Raw genomic sequence first — 12,901 nt, 5'->3', positions numbered from 1 at the left:
CCACTTGAAGTACTTTTTATTCTTCAACTCATCAGCCGATGGGATATTGTGGTTCGGCGAAAGTTGAATTTGCTTCTCCCTTAGTAAGAAGTTGAATATTTGATAGGCCTTATTCACGTAGAAATTGTACTTCTCTGTGTTGGTGTTGACTCATGGGCATGAGATTGGCTGCTTGTATCTGGTCCACTCAGCCAACCCAACTTCAGTGTCTTCTTCGGAGTCCGATTCTGAGGAGCCTACATGGGCCACCTTCTTCTGGTACTAACTCCCTCTAGAATCCTGATAACGGCTTTCATGAGCTGATACCCTCTGGATGATGTGCCCTAGGCTCTCGAACTCCTGCACAAAATACTTCTCCTTGATGGTTGGTAACAACCCCTGAAAAGCCAGCTCTGCTAGTTGTCCATCGGTCAAGCTCAAGTTGAAGCATCGGCTCCTTACATCATGGAATCTCTGAATGTACTCTGGAACCAATTTGTCATTCCTCTATCTAACCGCGATCAAGTCTGTCAGGCAGATCTCATGAAAGCCGACGAAGAAATACTTGTGGAATTGCTTCTCCAAATCGGCCCAACTACGGATAGAGTTAGCAGGCAGAGACACAAAACCAAGTAAAGGCCGATCTAGACAAGGAAAGTGGGAACAGCCGAACTCTTAAGGCATCTTCCGCGGCAGCCTCCCCGCACTGCGCCAGGAATCAACTAATATGCTCGATGGTCGATATGCTATCTTCACCGGAGAACTTGGAGAAGTTCGGCAGTCTGTACCTATTTGGCAGGGGTACACGATCGAATGCCTCAGGGTAAGGATGCTGATACATGTATGCCTGATCTTTGGGCTTCAAGCCGAAGTGGTTTTGGATCACATCAGCTATCTTGTTGGTCCCATCTTCGTTCTGCGTTGCATGTTGAGGAACTAGCGACGCTGGGATTAGTTTCCACATCTGGGCAGTCCCCTATGGCTGACTGTAGTCTGACGCCATGTGATACCCCGAGGGAGGCCCTCCACCAGCCTCATAACACGCAGGCCAAAAGCACGATTCAGGGACGTCTTGAGCATAGAACTGCATGTTGGCGTGGGTCTTTGACTCGTCCCTGAACAGCTGACTGGTTGAAGCTTGTTGTTGCCGATACCCTTATCCGTGTGGCATCGGAATCTGCTGGTGATGCCCCCCGTGCATGAGAGGCATCGCAATCTCCGGTGGTGGCGGATGAGGCTGACGAGGGTAGCCACTCATCGGATAAGGAGGGTGTATGGTGGCCCACTCGCTAGCTGCTGGGTGTAGGAATCGAAGGCGGCATCTTGGGGAGCATCATCTCTTTCTCAGAGTTCTTGCCTTTATCGGCAGCCGATAGGCGCACTTGGAAGTACGAAGGGCCGAATTGTTGCTCCGGGCTCCCATCAACCACTTGCTGGATCAGGTTCGCCAGCGTGTTGACCAGAACTCCAGATTGGTTGATTAGCGCATGATGTACGGGCGCGTCAACCTTGTCTTGAAAGCTTGCTGCACCAAAAGTTCCTGCCGACTGATCTGTTGGAGTCACCATGATAGACGGAGTCAGCAATTGATTCTTCTGGATCACCTTGCCTCTGGTCTTGCTCAATGAATCCAAGTAGAGCTTGGTGAGCGCATCTCTATTGGCCTCGACTAGATTTCTTTGCTCCTCATCGAGATCCTCCAAGGTGACCTCGATGACATCTTCAACGTTGTGGTTCTCTGGCATGGTGAAGTTTTGTTGTTGTCGTGTCCCACCGGGCATGCCAAAAAGCGTGTTGCCACAAAAATCGGACGGTAAATCTTGCGGAGCACGACACGCTAAGGGATCGGAGCTCTGCTTATCTTCAGTGCAGGTCCTGCAAATCAGGTTCGGGGCGTGCTAGTCAATTTGACCTGCAATTAGCACGGGAAAAGAAATTTAATCAGTAAAACAATGACAAATGTATCGGCTGGGATTCCGAATAGTTCCAACAAACGCATCGGCCAGGACGTCCAAAGCATAATATCGAGCATCGGCTATGAAGCCAATTTCATGATGAAATAGGATTAAGAATAAAAACCTCATAACTAAACAAATGCGCTTAATTAAGCTAAACTTATTATCACCATTAGTCGGATCGGACCTAACCGAGACAACGCTAACAGTAGGAAAACAAATCAAGCATAATTAATCGATGCATCTAATTGCATTAGAATTTATGCTTATCGTTAAGTCCAGAATCGACCAAGGAAGCCGATTGATACTACCGAACCATCACCATCATGCCATCATTGGCCAGCAGACAGATCCAACCGTTAAGACTTGACCTAGCATTATTACTCAAGGATCGGACTTAACCAAGACAGCCTGATTTAACAACGATAAGGCAAGCGAATCAACCAATTGGACTACCCGCAACAAGGTTCAAGATCATAGATAGTTTGATAATAAAAGCGATAACCAAAGAATAAATCGGCTCCGAGATAACTGCATGAAAAGATTAGATGAAGCCGACAACCCAATGACCACCACTTGATAAATTGTGAAATCTATTAAGGACTAGCAAGAGATCGGACGATGCAGCCTTACATGAACTTGATAGAAATCGATAACTCGTGGATTAAACTAGACGAAACTATAGCGATGCGTCAGTAGCTAAAGCCTAGAGAATCTGGTAAATACGAACTTACCAACAAGTCGGAGATCGATCCGACGCAGCCCTACTTGCTGAAGAATTTGCCGAGATCTACTCTACTCTTACTCCTAGTGTTTTGGCAAAGTACCGAGAAATGTTGTATTGATTGATGATTTTTTTTACAAAACCCTAACTGTTTCTATTTATACCGTAATCTAAGACTCCTGATCGATCACGATCTGTTACAAAGACTTAAATATAAAAGCTACTATATCTACAAGATAAAATAAAAGGAAACCGGACTTCCGCAAGATCTTCTGCTGACGTCATCTTCTAGTCCGATTCGAACTTCCTGTGACTGCTTCCTGACCGAGTCCGTGTCATGTTTGACCAACGCCTCATCACCTTTGACCGAAACCCCTTACGGCTTTGATTCAATGAGCTCCCTCCATGGCTTCATCAGCCTCCATATGTGCACTTGCCAAATTTTGGCGTCAACAGCTCCCAAGATACTACATTTCCTATGGTGTATTATGGCGACATACAACTTACCATTAAGAATGAAACTAAAACATAGCGGAATGGATACTCATGCCCATATATGTTAAAGATGAGGATGGAGGGCATTGTTTTTTGAAGTGCAAGTTTGTGAGTAAAGTACGGAGTTTTGCTCAAGTGGAGCATATCAAACTCATCGGCTTTCTCTGTATGTGGATTAAAAAAGTACATACCATATTTTTTTTTCCTTGCTTTGCTATTCAAATGCTTACCTCAGTGCGAAACCAGGGAAGAGGTTTGATTGCTAATAAAGTGAGTGGAAGAGCTGCTATGCATCAAAGCCTATTGAATTGCATAAAATTCCTCCAGCGTCCGATGATTTATAGTGATATATTTGCAGAAGGATTTGGACTTTATTGTGATGCACTGATGCCCTTGGCCTACTTGAAGAAGTGTTTCAGATGTCTGAAGAAAAATGTACGAAGGTGTGTATTTTATTTTGGCTTTGGTGGCATCAAAGAAATAAAGTTAATGCAGGAAACATGTTTAAAGCCCCCACTATTTTCTATTAACCACCATGTTAATGAACACATGAATCTCAATTGGTGACGGGAACCCAAAAGAAGGCACCCATGCATCCAAAAATAGTCTCCTCTGGTGAGTGAGTTTTTAAAACAATTATACAACACATTTTGGTGGGTGCGGTTTTAAGTTTAGGGATGAATGTGGTGCTATGATTACTGCAGGAGCAGAAAATCTGGAGCACATTTCTAGTGCCTTCCTTGCAGAAGCCCTAGCTATGTTTTATGCAGTTAACATATGTGTTGAGATGAGTTGTGACCACGTCATTTTTCGAAACAGATTCTGTGCAAGTGGTCCTGAAGCAGGCAATATCTAGCAACGAGTAATAACGCAGCACACACTTCAGCTGTGCATGGAATCAATGCAGGGAAAGACACTTTTGAAACATGGTTAGGCCAATTCCCGGAGTTCGTAACAGATTTAGCTGGCCATCTAGCCACTATGGCATTGTAATGGAAATGGAGTACATTGTGTTCCTTTAGGGGGCAAAAAAAGGACTCCGAATCCATTTGGTTGGGCGTACGCCAGGTTCGTGCCGACAGTTAAGACCGTTTTGGACTTTTGGCGTTTACTAGAATTCACTTGCTTCCACGGACGTTGTTCCAAGTGAGAACTCTGCAGAATCGCTCCAGAGCAGGGGCGGATCTGCGTTGTGAACTTGTGATTAGGGGGATGCCGATGCACCCACGGAATGGTGAATGAGCTTGTGCTACCAGACTCTTTTTTTCCGAACAAAATGCCTGGGAAATATCCACCAGATGTACCTGTCTATACCAGTATACCTCGCCGACCACTCAGCAGTGTCCCACGCTTCTGTCTGTCCCATCCTGCTGTCCCAACTTAACAGATCAGGACACTCGTGCTGCTGCTGTTTCGCTAGGAATAGGCCGCCGGGAGCCCGCGGCCCACAGCCCCCGGCGCCATGGGCCTCGCCTGGCGTCACGACAACGGGCGCCTCGCTTCCGCGAACCTTCGCGGGTGGATCGACCGACCGGGGACCGACCCACGCATCCACGCGCTCGCGCTGCCCCGTCGCCGTCCGGCCCCCGGCCGCCGGGAAATTTTGCCCAGGTCCAAGTCGCGGCGAGCGACGACTTCCGAGCTCCAGTAGTCCAGCGGGGGGTAGCTAAAGACAGCGACCTCCAAGGCGGAGGAGACGAGCGAGCAGTCACACACTCACACTGCTTGGTTGCTGCTAGTAGTCAACTCTGGCCTTGACCGCGCGGCGGACGCATCAGGGCCGTTCCTCCATCCTCCGTCCGCGTACGGACGGTCAGCCAGACAGCCGGGGACCGGGGGGACGGAGACCGGACTGCTGTGCTGCCTCTCCGTTCTCCCCAGCGTGCCCGGGACGGCCAGCCAGCCAGTGGTGAAAGCCCGAGCCCACCCTTCAAATTCCTTCCCGCTTACCATTCTTAACAAGGGCATTTCCGTCCTAAATCCAGGTATAAGACCCCACGCTCCGCCGCGCTCCGGGGTCCGGCCACCAAGCCTTCTGCATCCCAGTCAGTTCACTGAGCGCGCAACCGTCAGCCATGGGCGCCGGCGACGGCAGCGGCCCGCGCCCCAAGGTGCAGGACCCGATGACCCCGTGCGACGTGGGCGGCGTCCATTTTTCGCCCGACGGCCGTCCTCCGAGGCCGCCGCCCGCCGCCGCCCAGCGTCACGCGCCCGACCCGGCGTTGTACGAAGTCACGGGCAGGCTCCTGCTCGCCACGGCGGGGGCGTTCGCGGGCGTGCTCCTGGCGCTCGTCGCGCTGCACCTTTACAACGGCTCCCGCCGCCGCCGCGTCGCCGCCGGCCGCCGCCGCCTGCTCCGGAGCCTGGCCATCGCCGGAGCCGGCGAGGACCGCGACGGCTCCGCGCCCTCGCCGCGCGGGCTCGACCCCGCGGTGCTCGCCGCGATACCCGTGGTCGCGGTCGGCGTGGGCGGGGACTGCGCGGTCTGCCTCTCCGAGCTCGAGCCCGGGGAGAAGGCCCGCTCGCTGCCGCGCTGCGGCCACCGCTTCCACGTCGAGTGCATCGACGCCTGGTTCCGCGGCAACGCCACGTGCCCGCTCTGCCGCGCCGACGTCGTCGTCGTCGCGAACGCGCCGTCCGCGGCCGCCGAGGACGGAGCGCCGCCGGAGCTGCGCATAGACGTGGCAGGGGACGCTGCGGCCGATGCATCGGTAGCGCCGCCGACGATGGCGAGGCTGCCGAGCGGCACGGATCTTGGCAAGGCGAGGCAAGTCTTCGCTTCCGCCCGCTTTGCCGCTTCCTTCTGAGAGGCTGCAATCGGGCCACTCAACTCGCACAGGACTTCGGAAGCTTCCTCTGTTTTTTCCTACACGGATCTGCTGGCCTCCATTGTTCGGGAGCGTCCTGCCACTGTACATAGATTTGTTGGTGATCATGCATGGGCTTACCATGATTTGGTGTACGATTTTGGCAGATGAATATAATTTTTTGGATCTTGATGTACTCTTTTAGTGAGCCGTGGGAACAATTTATTTCAGGGCGCCGTGTTGCTATCTTTGGATTACTTTAGACAGTCACCACGCGCGTTGCGAATGGTTGATCGGCCAGTAAGACCAAAAGAGTTGACCGACAGAACTGAGTGAACTAAACCAAAGTGGTTAGGAATGGAAATCGGAAGGAAACGCGAGGATGGATATTCGAAATATCCGAATCTGTTTTATGCGAATCCGAGCCGCTTCCATCCTAGAGATGAAAACTGGAAGGAAACGTGAAGACGGATATTCAAATATCCAAATCCGTTTACACACGAATCCGATCCGCTTCCATCCTTAAAAGTGGTGATAGATCTTTATATGCTTTAATAGAACTAAGTGCCCCCTAATCTGTACTGAAAATCCTAGAATACATTATATTTATTATGACCGTACTATGACCGGATGGAGTACTCTCTTTGATATTTTAGGCCGATCTCCAAACACAGTTTTGACCATTAATTTTTGTACGAATTTTTGGTAGAACCTAGAAAAATATATTTTTATTATGAAACTACATTTATAACCAAAAGTTTGATTTCAAGCAAAGTTATAAATTGTTGGGTTAAGACAACAATAAACATCCCTCATTTGTAACCGAAAGGAGTATCTATCCATGTTAAAGTGTGGAGTGGGTTAGAATGACAGATTTATATAAGAAAGTAATGACAATAACATGGCATTGACCCATAACACATTTTGTGCAACTTTGCCTAACAAATCTACAAAGTTAAAGGTGGCATGGTAACCTTTAAAACATCAAATTTTCTCCTCGTTTTAATGATATCTTGATTATAATTCACCCAAAAAAAATCCTAGAAATTGAGATAAGTGAAGGGATTTAGGATTAGACATCAGGGGCTTAACTACACTAATAGCTATAGAGGAAACATCAGGGATGTCCCCACGGCAGTGGTGACAGGCAACAGGTGGGACAAGTAAGCACCAGAGAAGAGAAGAGGGGCACTGGTGGGCTCTTATTGTGGCCGGTGATAGGTAGCTCCAGTGAGAGGCGATCGAGGAAGCTCTAGCGAGGTTGTTAGATCCATATCAAATGGTCTTGAAATTCGACTTATCCAAATGCAAAATCTCAATTAAGAAAATAAGAGACTGGCTCGTCATTTCAATTTCAAGTGGGAAAATCATCTTAGCACAGGAGGCGCTTGTATATCAAAATTGAGCCACCTAATCTCCCTTTATTTACTTCATTTTTCTTACATATTTAGATGCTCATAAGATAGGTGGTGGGCCCCTTTAATTGAAGTTTGTATGCAAGCTCATGTATATGACAATCTCTTGGCTACGTTGCCCTAGCCAAACACCAAAGGTAATCTTTTCAGAGACCTTGTGTAACAAGTTTTGGATGATATACACCGATTTTTACTTGTTGATTTGAAAATCATCCTGATTTTTATTTCAAACTCTAGGTTCTCCAAAATGAATGTTTATGAAATTTTTGAGAAAGGTTCATATCTTCAGCAGAAATTTTGATTTATGAAGACAAAACCGGCCAATCTGAATGTTAACTCTTGGTATAGAAAGATAGACCATGTTGCAAGATTTTAAAATTTCAAGCTAAGAGTTGGATTCGCTATAGTAGTCTGCACTCAAATATTCGTTGCTGAAAGTTTGAGTAAATCGGATTGAAATATGTATTTTATTCGAATCGCTCATATGAACCCACGAAAAATAGGGACAAATTGATGTTCGTTGTGGCACGTAATCCCCTCCCCAAGTACCACCGTTCCATGGCTAGTTAATTGCCTGATATTAGGACTATCTAACAGCCACTTAATATCTGATAATTTGTTGCCACAAAATCCTCTATCAAAGTTCTTTTTTTGAAAAAAAAAATCCTTTGTCAAAGCTGCCAAGCAAGCCCAGTATCCAGGAGCATTTATCTCCCGAGAGGACGGAGACATTCGTCGCCACGCAAGCACCATTATCTTCTTGATTGCGCCTTTCTGTTCCTCAGGCTCACTTCCTCCCTCTTGTGTGTACTTCCCTCTCTCTCCTTTCCCCACCTTTTCTTGTGGAAACCCAACTGAAATCCTGAGCAGCCAAAGAATTCTGATTCGTGCTTCACTAGCGGTTTCAGGATTCCTGCCTGCGATCACTTTCCTCCGAGTACTTGGTTCTGCAAGACTGCCACCCGTCGCCGATCGCCATGTCAGGGAAGAGCTCGAGCCCCTATGGCGAGACTGACACTGGCGCGGACACGGCCCCCGCCAGCAGCAGCAGCAGCATCCGTTGGGCGCCGCACGGCCGCGCCATGACGGCCTGCCTCGTCGCCGTCAACGTCGCGCTCGTCGCCCTCGTCTACCTCTACTTCTGGCGGGTGTTCTCCCGCAAGCGCGACGCGTCGTCCTCCGGCGCCGACGAGGAGGACCGCGCGTCGTCGTCCTCCGCCTCGGCGCCGCCCTCGCCCGGGAGGGCCCATGACGACGAGCAGCAGCAGCGCCGGCACGACCGCCTCGTAGCGTCGCTGCCGGCGTTCGTCGCGCGCCCCGGCGCCGGCGCGGGCTCGGAGTGCGCGGTGTGCATCGCCGAGCTGCGGGACGGCGACGAGGCGCGCGCGCTGCCGCGGTGCGGGCACCGGTTCCACGCGGCGTGCGTCGATGCCTGGCTGAGGCGGCGGCACTCCACCTGCCCGCTCTGCCGGGCAAGCGTCGTCGTCGCTGCCGCCGCGGAGGGGGCGGGGCCCAAGGGCGGTGGCGTGACGGGCACGACGGCGGCGGCTGCGGCCGTGGAGGATACGGACGCGCCGGTCTAGTCAGTCGATCACCACCGATCGATAGTGTGTGAGTGAAGCGAAGAAATCGGGACGTCACGTAGCGGTCTTCCGTCAACGAAAGAGGTCGTTGTCGCAGCATTATCTTGTTTGGGTGATTCCGAACCGGGAAGCTGGTCAGGCAAGATTGATTTGAAAATTTCTAGTGGTATTTCATCATCAGTAGCGTCCAAAGTTTCTTGTGTATTATGTAAATTCGGCACTGTTCTACGGCACATTTTAACATATACTTTACATTCCCCCCTAATATGAAAGTCGAGGGACGAATTTGACCCTCATGACAAAGTTGAGGGATGCAAATGCCTATTTTACCTTCATTTTAACATATACTTTACATTCCCCCCTTATATTACTATTTCAGATTGCAACTTGAAGGGGTCCATGATAATACTAATTAAACTTTATAGAGTCAATAACACATGGATGTAAAGATCTCAACCGTCAATTATTTTTTCAAACCATGACAGGCTCAAATTTAATTGGACTCGATTTTTGTTTCCCACCTCTTCCTTCTTCATTCCCACTCATGTGCATTGAGCATGTGTGCATCTTCTTTCGTCCCATTCTATTTCTTCTCATCCCTCCCAAAGGTGTCCCGCCTCTCCCATGTCCACTCCTCGTTATCCCTCAAAAGTGAAGCGATCCAACTCCTCTCCGTAGCCAATGCCCAATGCTGAACCAACCAAATTACTTCGCTTTATGCATGTCTTCGTTTAGCAAACTGGTTTAAAAAGCTGAACAGTACAGGCTAACAACCAAAAAGACAATCCGGAGGTTTTTGTGGATTAGACCTGTCACAATTCACTCACTACGCAAGCGGAGCAATATCTCTATATAGGATCCATGCACCAAAAAGTGGTCAGGGAGCGTGGCCACGTCGCGGGTAATTTCCGGCCATCAGATCGGCTGGGTGGACAGGCCAGACGGTGCAAGTCCCGATCATTTTGAAAAAAGTCCTTGGACTTTAGAGAAAGCAACCCGCAGTCCGGCCTCCTCTCTCAGGTAATTTTACAAAAGAAACTCATAACTTTTCTCAAAATCAACCCACAGTCCAACCTTCCCGGTTAAGAAAAAATTACAAAGAAAACCTTAGCTTTTCATAAAATCAACCCGCCGTCCTAGTCCTCTCTCAGGAATTTTTTTAAAAAACCCTCGAATTTTAATTAAATCAAACCACAACCCGTTCCATCTGTTACTTCTAACACAAGCAACATTATAAGTACCATTGAACACCGAAACACGTTGAAATAAAAAATTGTTCAATATAGAATTTGATAAAAAAATTCAAAAACTACAACTTCAATATAGAGCAAATTTTAAAATCAAAATGCTTTCGCAATTTGTTTGCACAAATGATTGCATGCGATCCGTCGTACCTACGATATGGACACCAAAACATCTTCAAATTAAAAAGTATTCAATACAAAAGTTGCTCAGAATTTTAAAATCTACAGCTTTGTTATACAGTACAATTTCAAATTCAAAGTGCTTTTACAATTCATCCGTATAAATATTTATGTAGGATCTATTCTACCTACGATTCGAACACCGAAACGTCCAAAAGTTTTGAATACAAAAATTTCTCAAAATTTTAAAACCTAAAACTTTTCTACACAACAAACTTTTAAAATAAGTGATAACAAAAAATACTATAACCAAAAACACTAAATATAATTTAAAAAGATAGTTCCATTTTAATATTAACAATATAATATCCTACTTAAACAGTAGTGTCACGACAACAGAAAGTCCAAAATATATACCAAGTACAGTAACAGGCTGCAGACTATGACACCTACATATACAATAACTGCCCTCTCAGTATTGTTTGCGAAAACCCCTTCAGATTTTTCTGAAATCAACCCGCAGTCCATCTTTGGTTATTTCATAAAAGGAACCTCAAATTTCTACGAAATGAACCCGCAAACCACACATTCCTTTGTTAATTTATAAAATAGATCACATTTACTCATGAAAATGAATTCAAAATCTGTTTTTCTTCACTGCTTTACAAAAGTAATCTCATTTTTGCATAAAATCAACCAATGCTCCATCTCATAGCACGTTATTCTTCGAAAAGGAACCTCCATATTTTATAGACTCTATTTAATTCTTGAATTTATAAGAAATAATTAGAAGATACGACGACACTAAAATTCAAAAAAGTAATTTTACGTTACAACAGTTGATAAATCAAAATGTTTAATTTGTATTACATTGTGAAACATGCATAAGTGAGTAAAGCTATGTGGGCTTCAGAAAAATATTGCGCGTACCCCCGCTGTCAGACCCGGGACTACGGAACTGTGAACATAACGTAAGTTAAAATAGGATTAAGAGGTAAGGCTTGTCCTATCTCTTATTTGTGTTGTACTCTACTCGCATGCGAAGTAAGACTAGTCGGTACAGAAGGAAACTACTCGAGTTGTACTCGAGTACGATTCCTTGGCTAGTATTGGACTAGGATTCATGTAACTCTGTCCTCCCGGATATATAAGGGGGGCAGGAACCCCTTCAAAAAAAACATCTACACCCAAGGCAATGCAAACCACCATACAGGACGTAGGGTATTACGCACATTGCGGCCCGAACCTGTCTAAATCTTGTGTTCCTTGCTCCTTCAAGTTCCTGATCTCGGCATCTCCCAACCTAAACTTACCACCTTAGGTATACCCCTCGGTGGGCAGCCGGTAAAATACCGACAGCTGGCGAACTCGATGGCATCGTTCCAGTTCACCAGGTAGGGGAGCGCATCGAAGATCCACCAGCGAACTCGATGGCATCGTTCCAGTTCACCAGGTCAGTACCCTCTCAGGGCACGACGTTTGTTTTTGGCTCGTGGGTTTGCATCGCAGATAGTGCGGGCAGTTTCCGTCGATTCCTCGTCGACATGAAGCCGAAAACTCCCGCGGCGAGTTTTTGTAGCAACGTCGACAAGTTCGTCGATAATCTTGACGACTCGTCAATCCATGGATCCGCTACGAGGATCGAGGAAGAGTCTGCTTTCGGCGCGACTCCATCCAGCGCTGCAACAACCTTGCTTGGGTTGGACTCGTTCCAATCTAAGGTCTCGCGTAGCCGATCACGACTCGGTCTACGCAATTTGGCCACTGATCTTCAGGAGGCCAGTACCTCCGAGTCCCTCTCCACATTGGAGAAGGACTTGGACTCTTTACTCCAACTCGGAAAGCCTGAAGCCACTGCACGTCGGGGGGCTACGGGTTGTTTCGGTGCCAACAGTCTGATGGTCACCTCCACTCAAGAGGGGCGTTTCGTGCATTGGAAGGGCATGAAACTTTCTGATCTACTCGAGGCCAAAGACCGACTTGTGGCACACCTTGAGCCCTTGCCTTTTCAAGAGGGCAGGCCATTAGCCACCATGGCAGAGGAGACGACCGAGCTAGTCGACGCGAGCTCTGATGAGCTCATCTCACGCCAGGTGCTGATGGCGGAAGAAGGCGAGGATGATGGCGACTTGCCCATCGTTGAATTTGATGCGGTCTCTGAAGATGAGGCCACAGCCAACGCTGACAACGAAAACAACGCCGATCGTGAGGCAAGGAGGACCAGGAACAGAGCTCACGCAGCCCGGCGAAGGAGGGTCAATGAGTGCATGCGATCTATGCATCGCGAGCTAGATGCCGAATTTGCTGCCGTAAGCGAGCGGGGCTTCACGACTCCGGTGGCCAACATCGCCAGGGTAACTGCTATACTCGAGCGCAGTAACGATCCAACGTGCATCAAGCACTTCGTTACGCATAGAGGGCTTGGATTCAGCTTGATCAACAAAACCCGGTGTCTACCGTCAGGGAGGAGCGCGTGGGCGAAAGCCGAAGCCAAGCTCACAGTCGAACGGCAGGCGGCCGTCCTCGACCTTAGCGTAGCAACAACAACGACAACGCCCGTGGGAGTCAGGTCCCTGGCG

General features: G+C 48.2%; 2 protein-coding genes across 2 annotated transcripts; both read left to right on the top strand.

Annotated features, from left to right (window-relative positions):
- Positions 1 to 5,121: 5,121 nt before the first annotated feature.
- Positions 5,122 to 6,156, top strand: LOC112894608 (E3 ubiquitin-protein ligase ATL41-like). The gene has a single exon (XM_025962372.1). It carries the CDS (start codon positions 5,229 to 5,231, stop codon positions 5,958 to 5,960), a length of 732 nt encoding a protein of 243 aa, XP_025818157.1. The 5' UTR covers positions 5,122 to 5,228; the 3' UTR covers positions 5,961 to 6,156.
- Positions 6,157 to 7,878: 1,722 nt separating this feature from the next.
- On the top strand, positions 7,879 to 9,299 carry LOC112894180 (E3 ubiquitin-protein ligase EL5-like). Its single transcript, XM_025961807.1, has 2 exons — positions 7,879 to 8,178; positions 8,284 to 9,299. The coding sequence occupies exon 2, from the start codon at positions 8,353 to 8,355 to the stop codon at positions 8,956 to 8,958; it is 606 nt and encodes a 201-aa protein (XP_025817592.1). The 5' UTR covers positions 7,879 to 8,178; positions 8,284 to 8,352; the 3' UTR covers positions 8,959 to 9,299.
- Positions 9,300 to 12,901: the final 3,602 nt, after the last annotated feature.

The sequence above is a fragment of the Panicum hallii genome, chromosome 5 (genome assembly GCF_002211085.1).
Source record: "Panicum hallii strain FIL2 chromosome 5, PHallii_v3.1, whole genome shotgun sequence".
Lineage (NCBI taxonomy): Eukaryota > Viridiplantae > Streptophyta > Magnoliopsida > Poales > Poaceae > Panicum > Panicum hallii.
This window is presented reverse-complemented; position numbering and strand designations above follow the sequence as displayed.

Coding starts and splice junctions, on each gene's coding strand:
- LOC112894608 (XM_025962372.1), top strand. CDS start 5,229: ATGGGCGCCGGCGACGGCAGCGGCCCGCGCCCCAAGGTGCAGGACCCG.
- LOC112894180 (XM_025961807.1), top strand. CDS start 8,353: ATGTCAGGGAAGAGCTCGAGCCCCTATGGCGAGACTGACACTGGCGCG.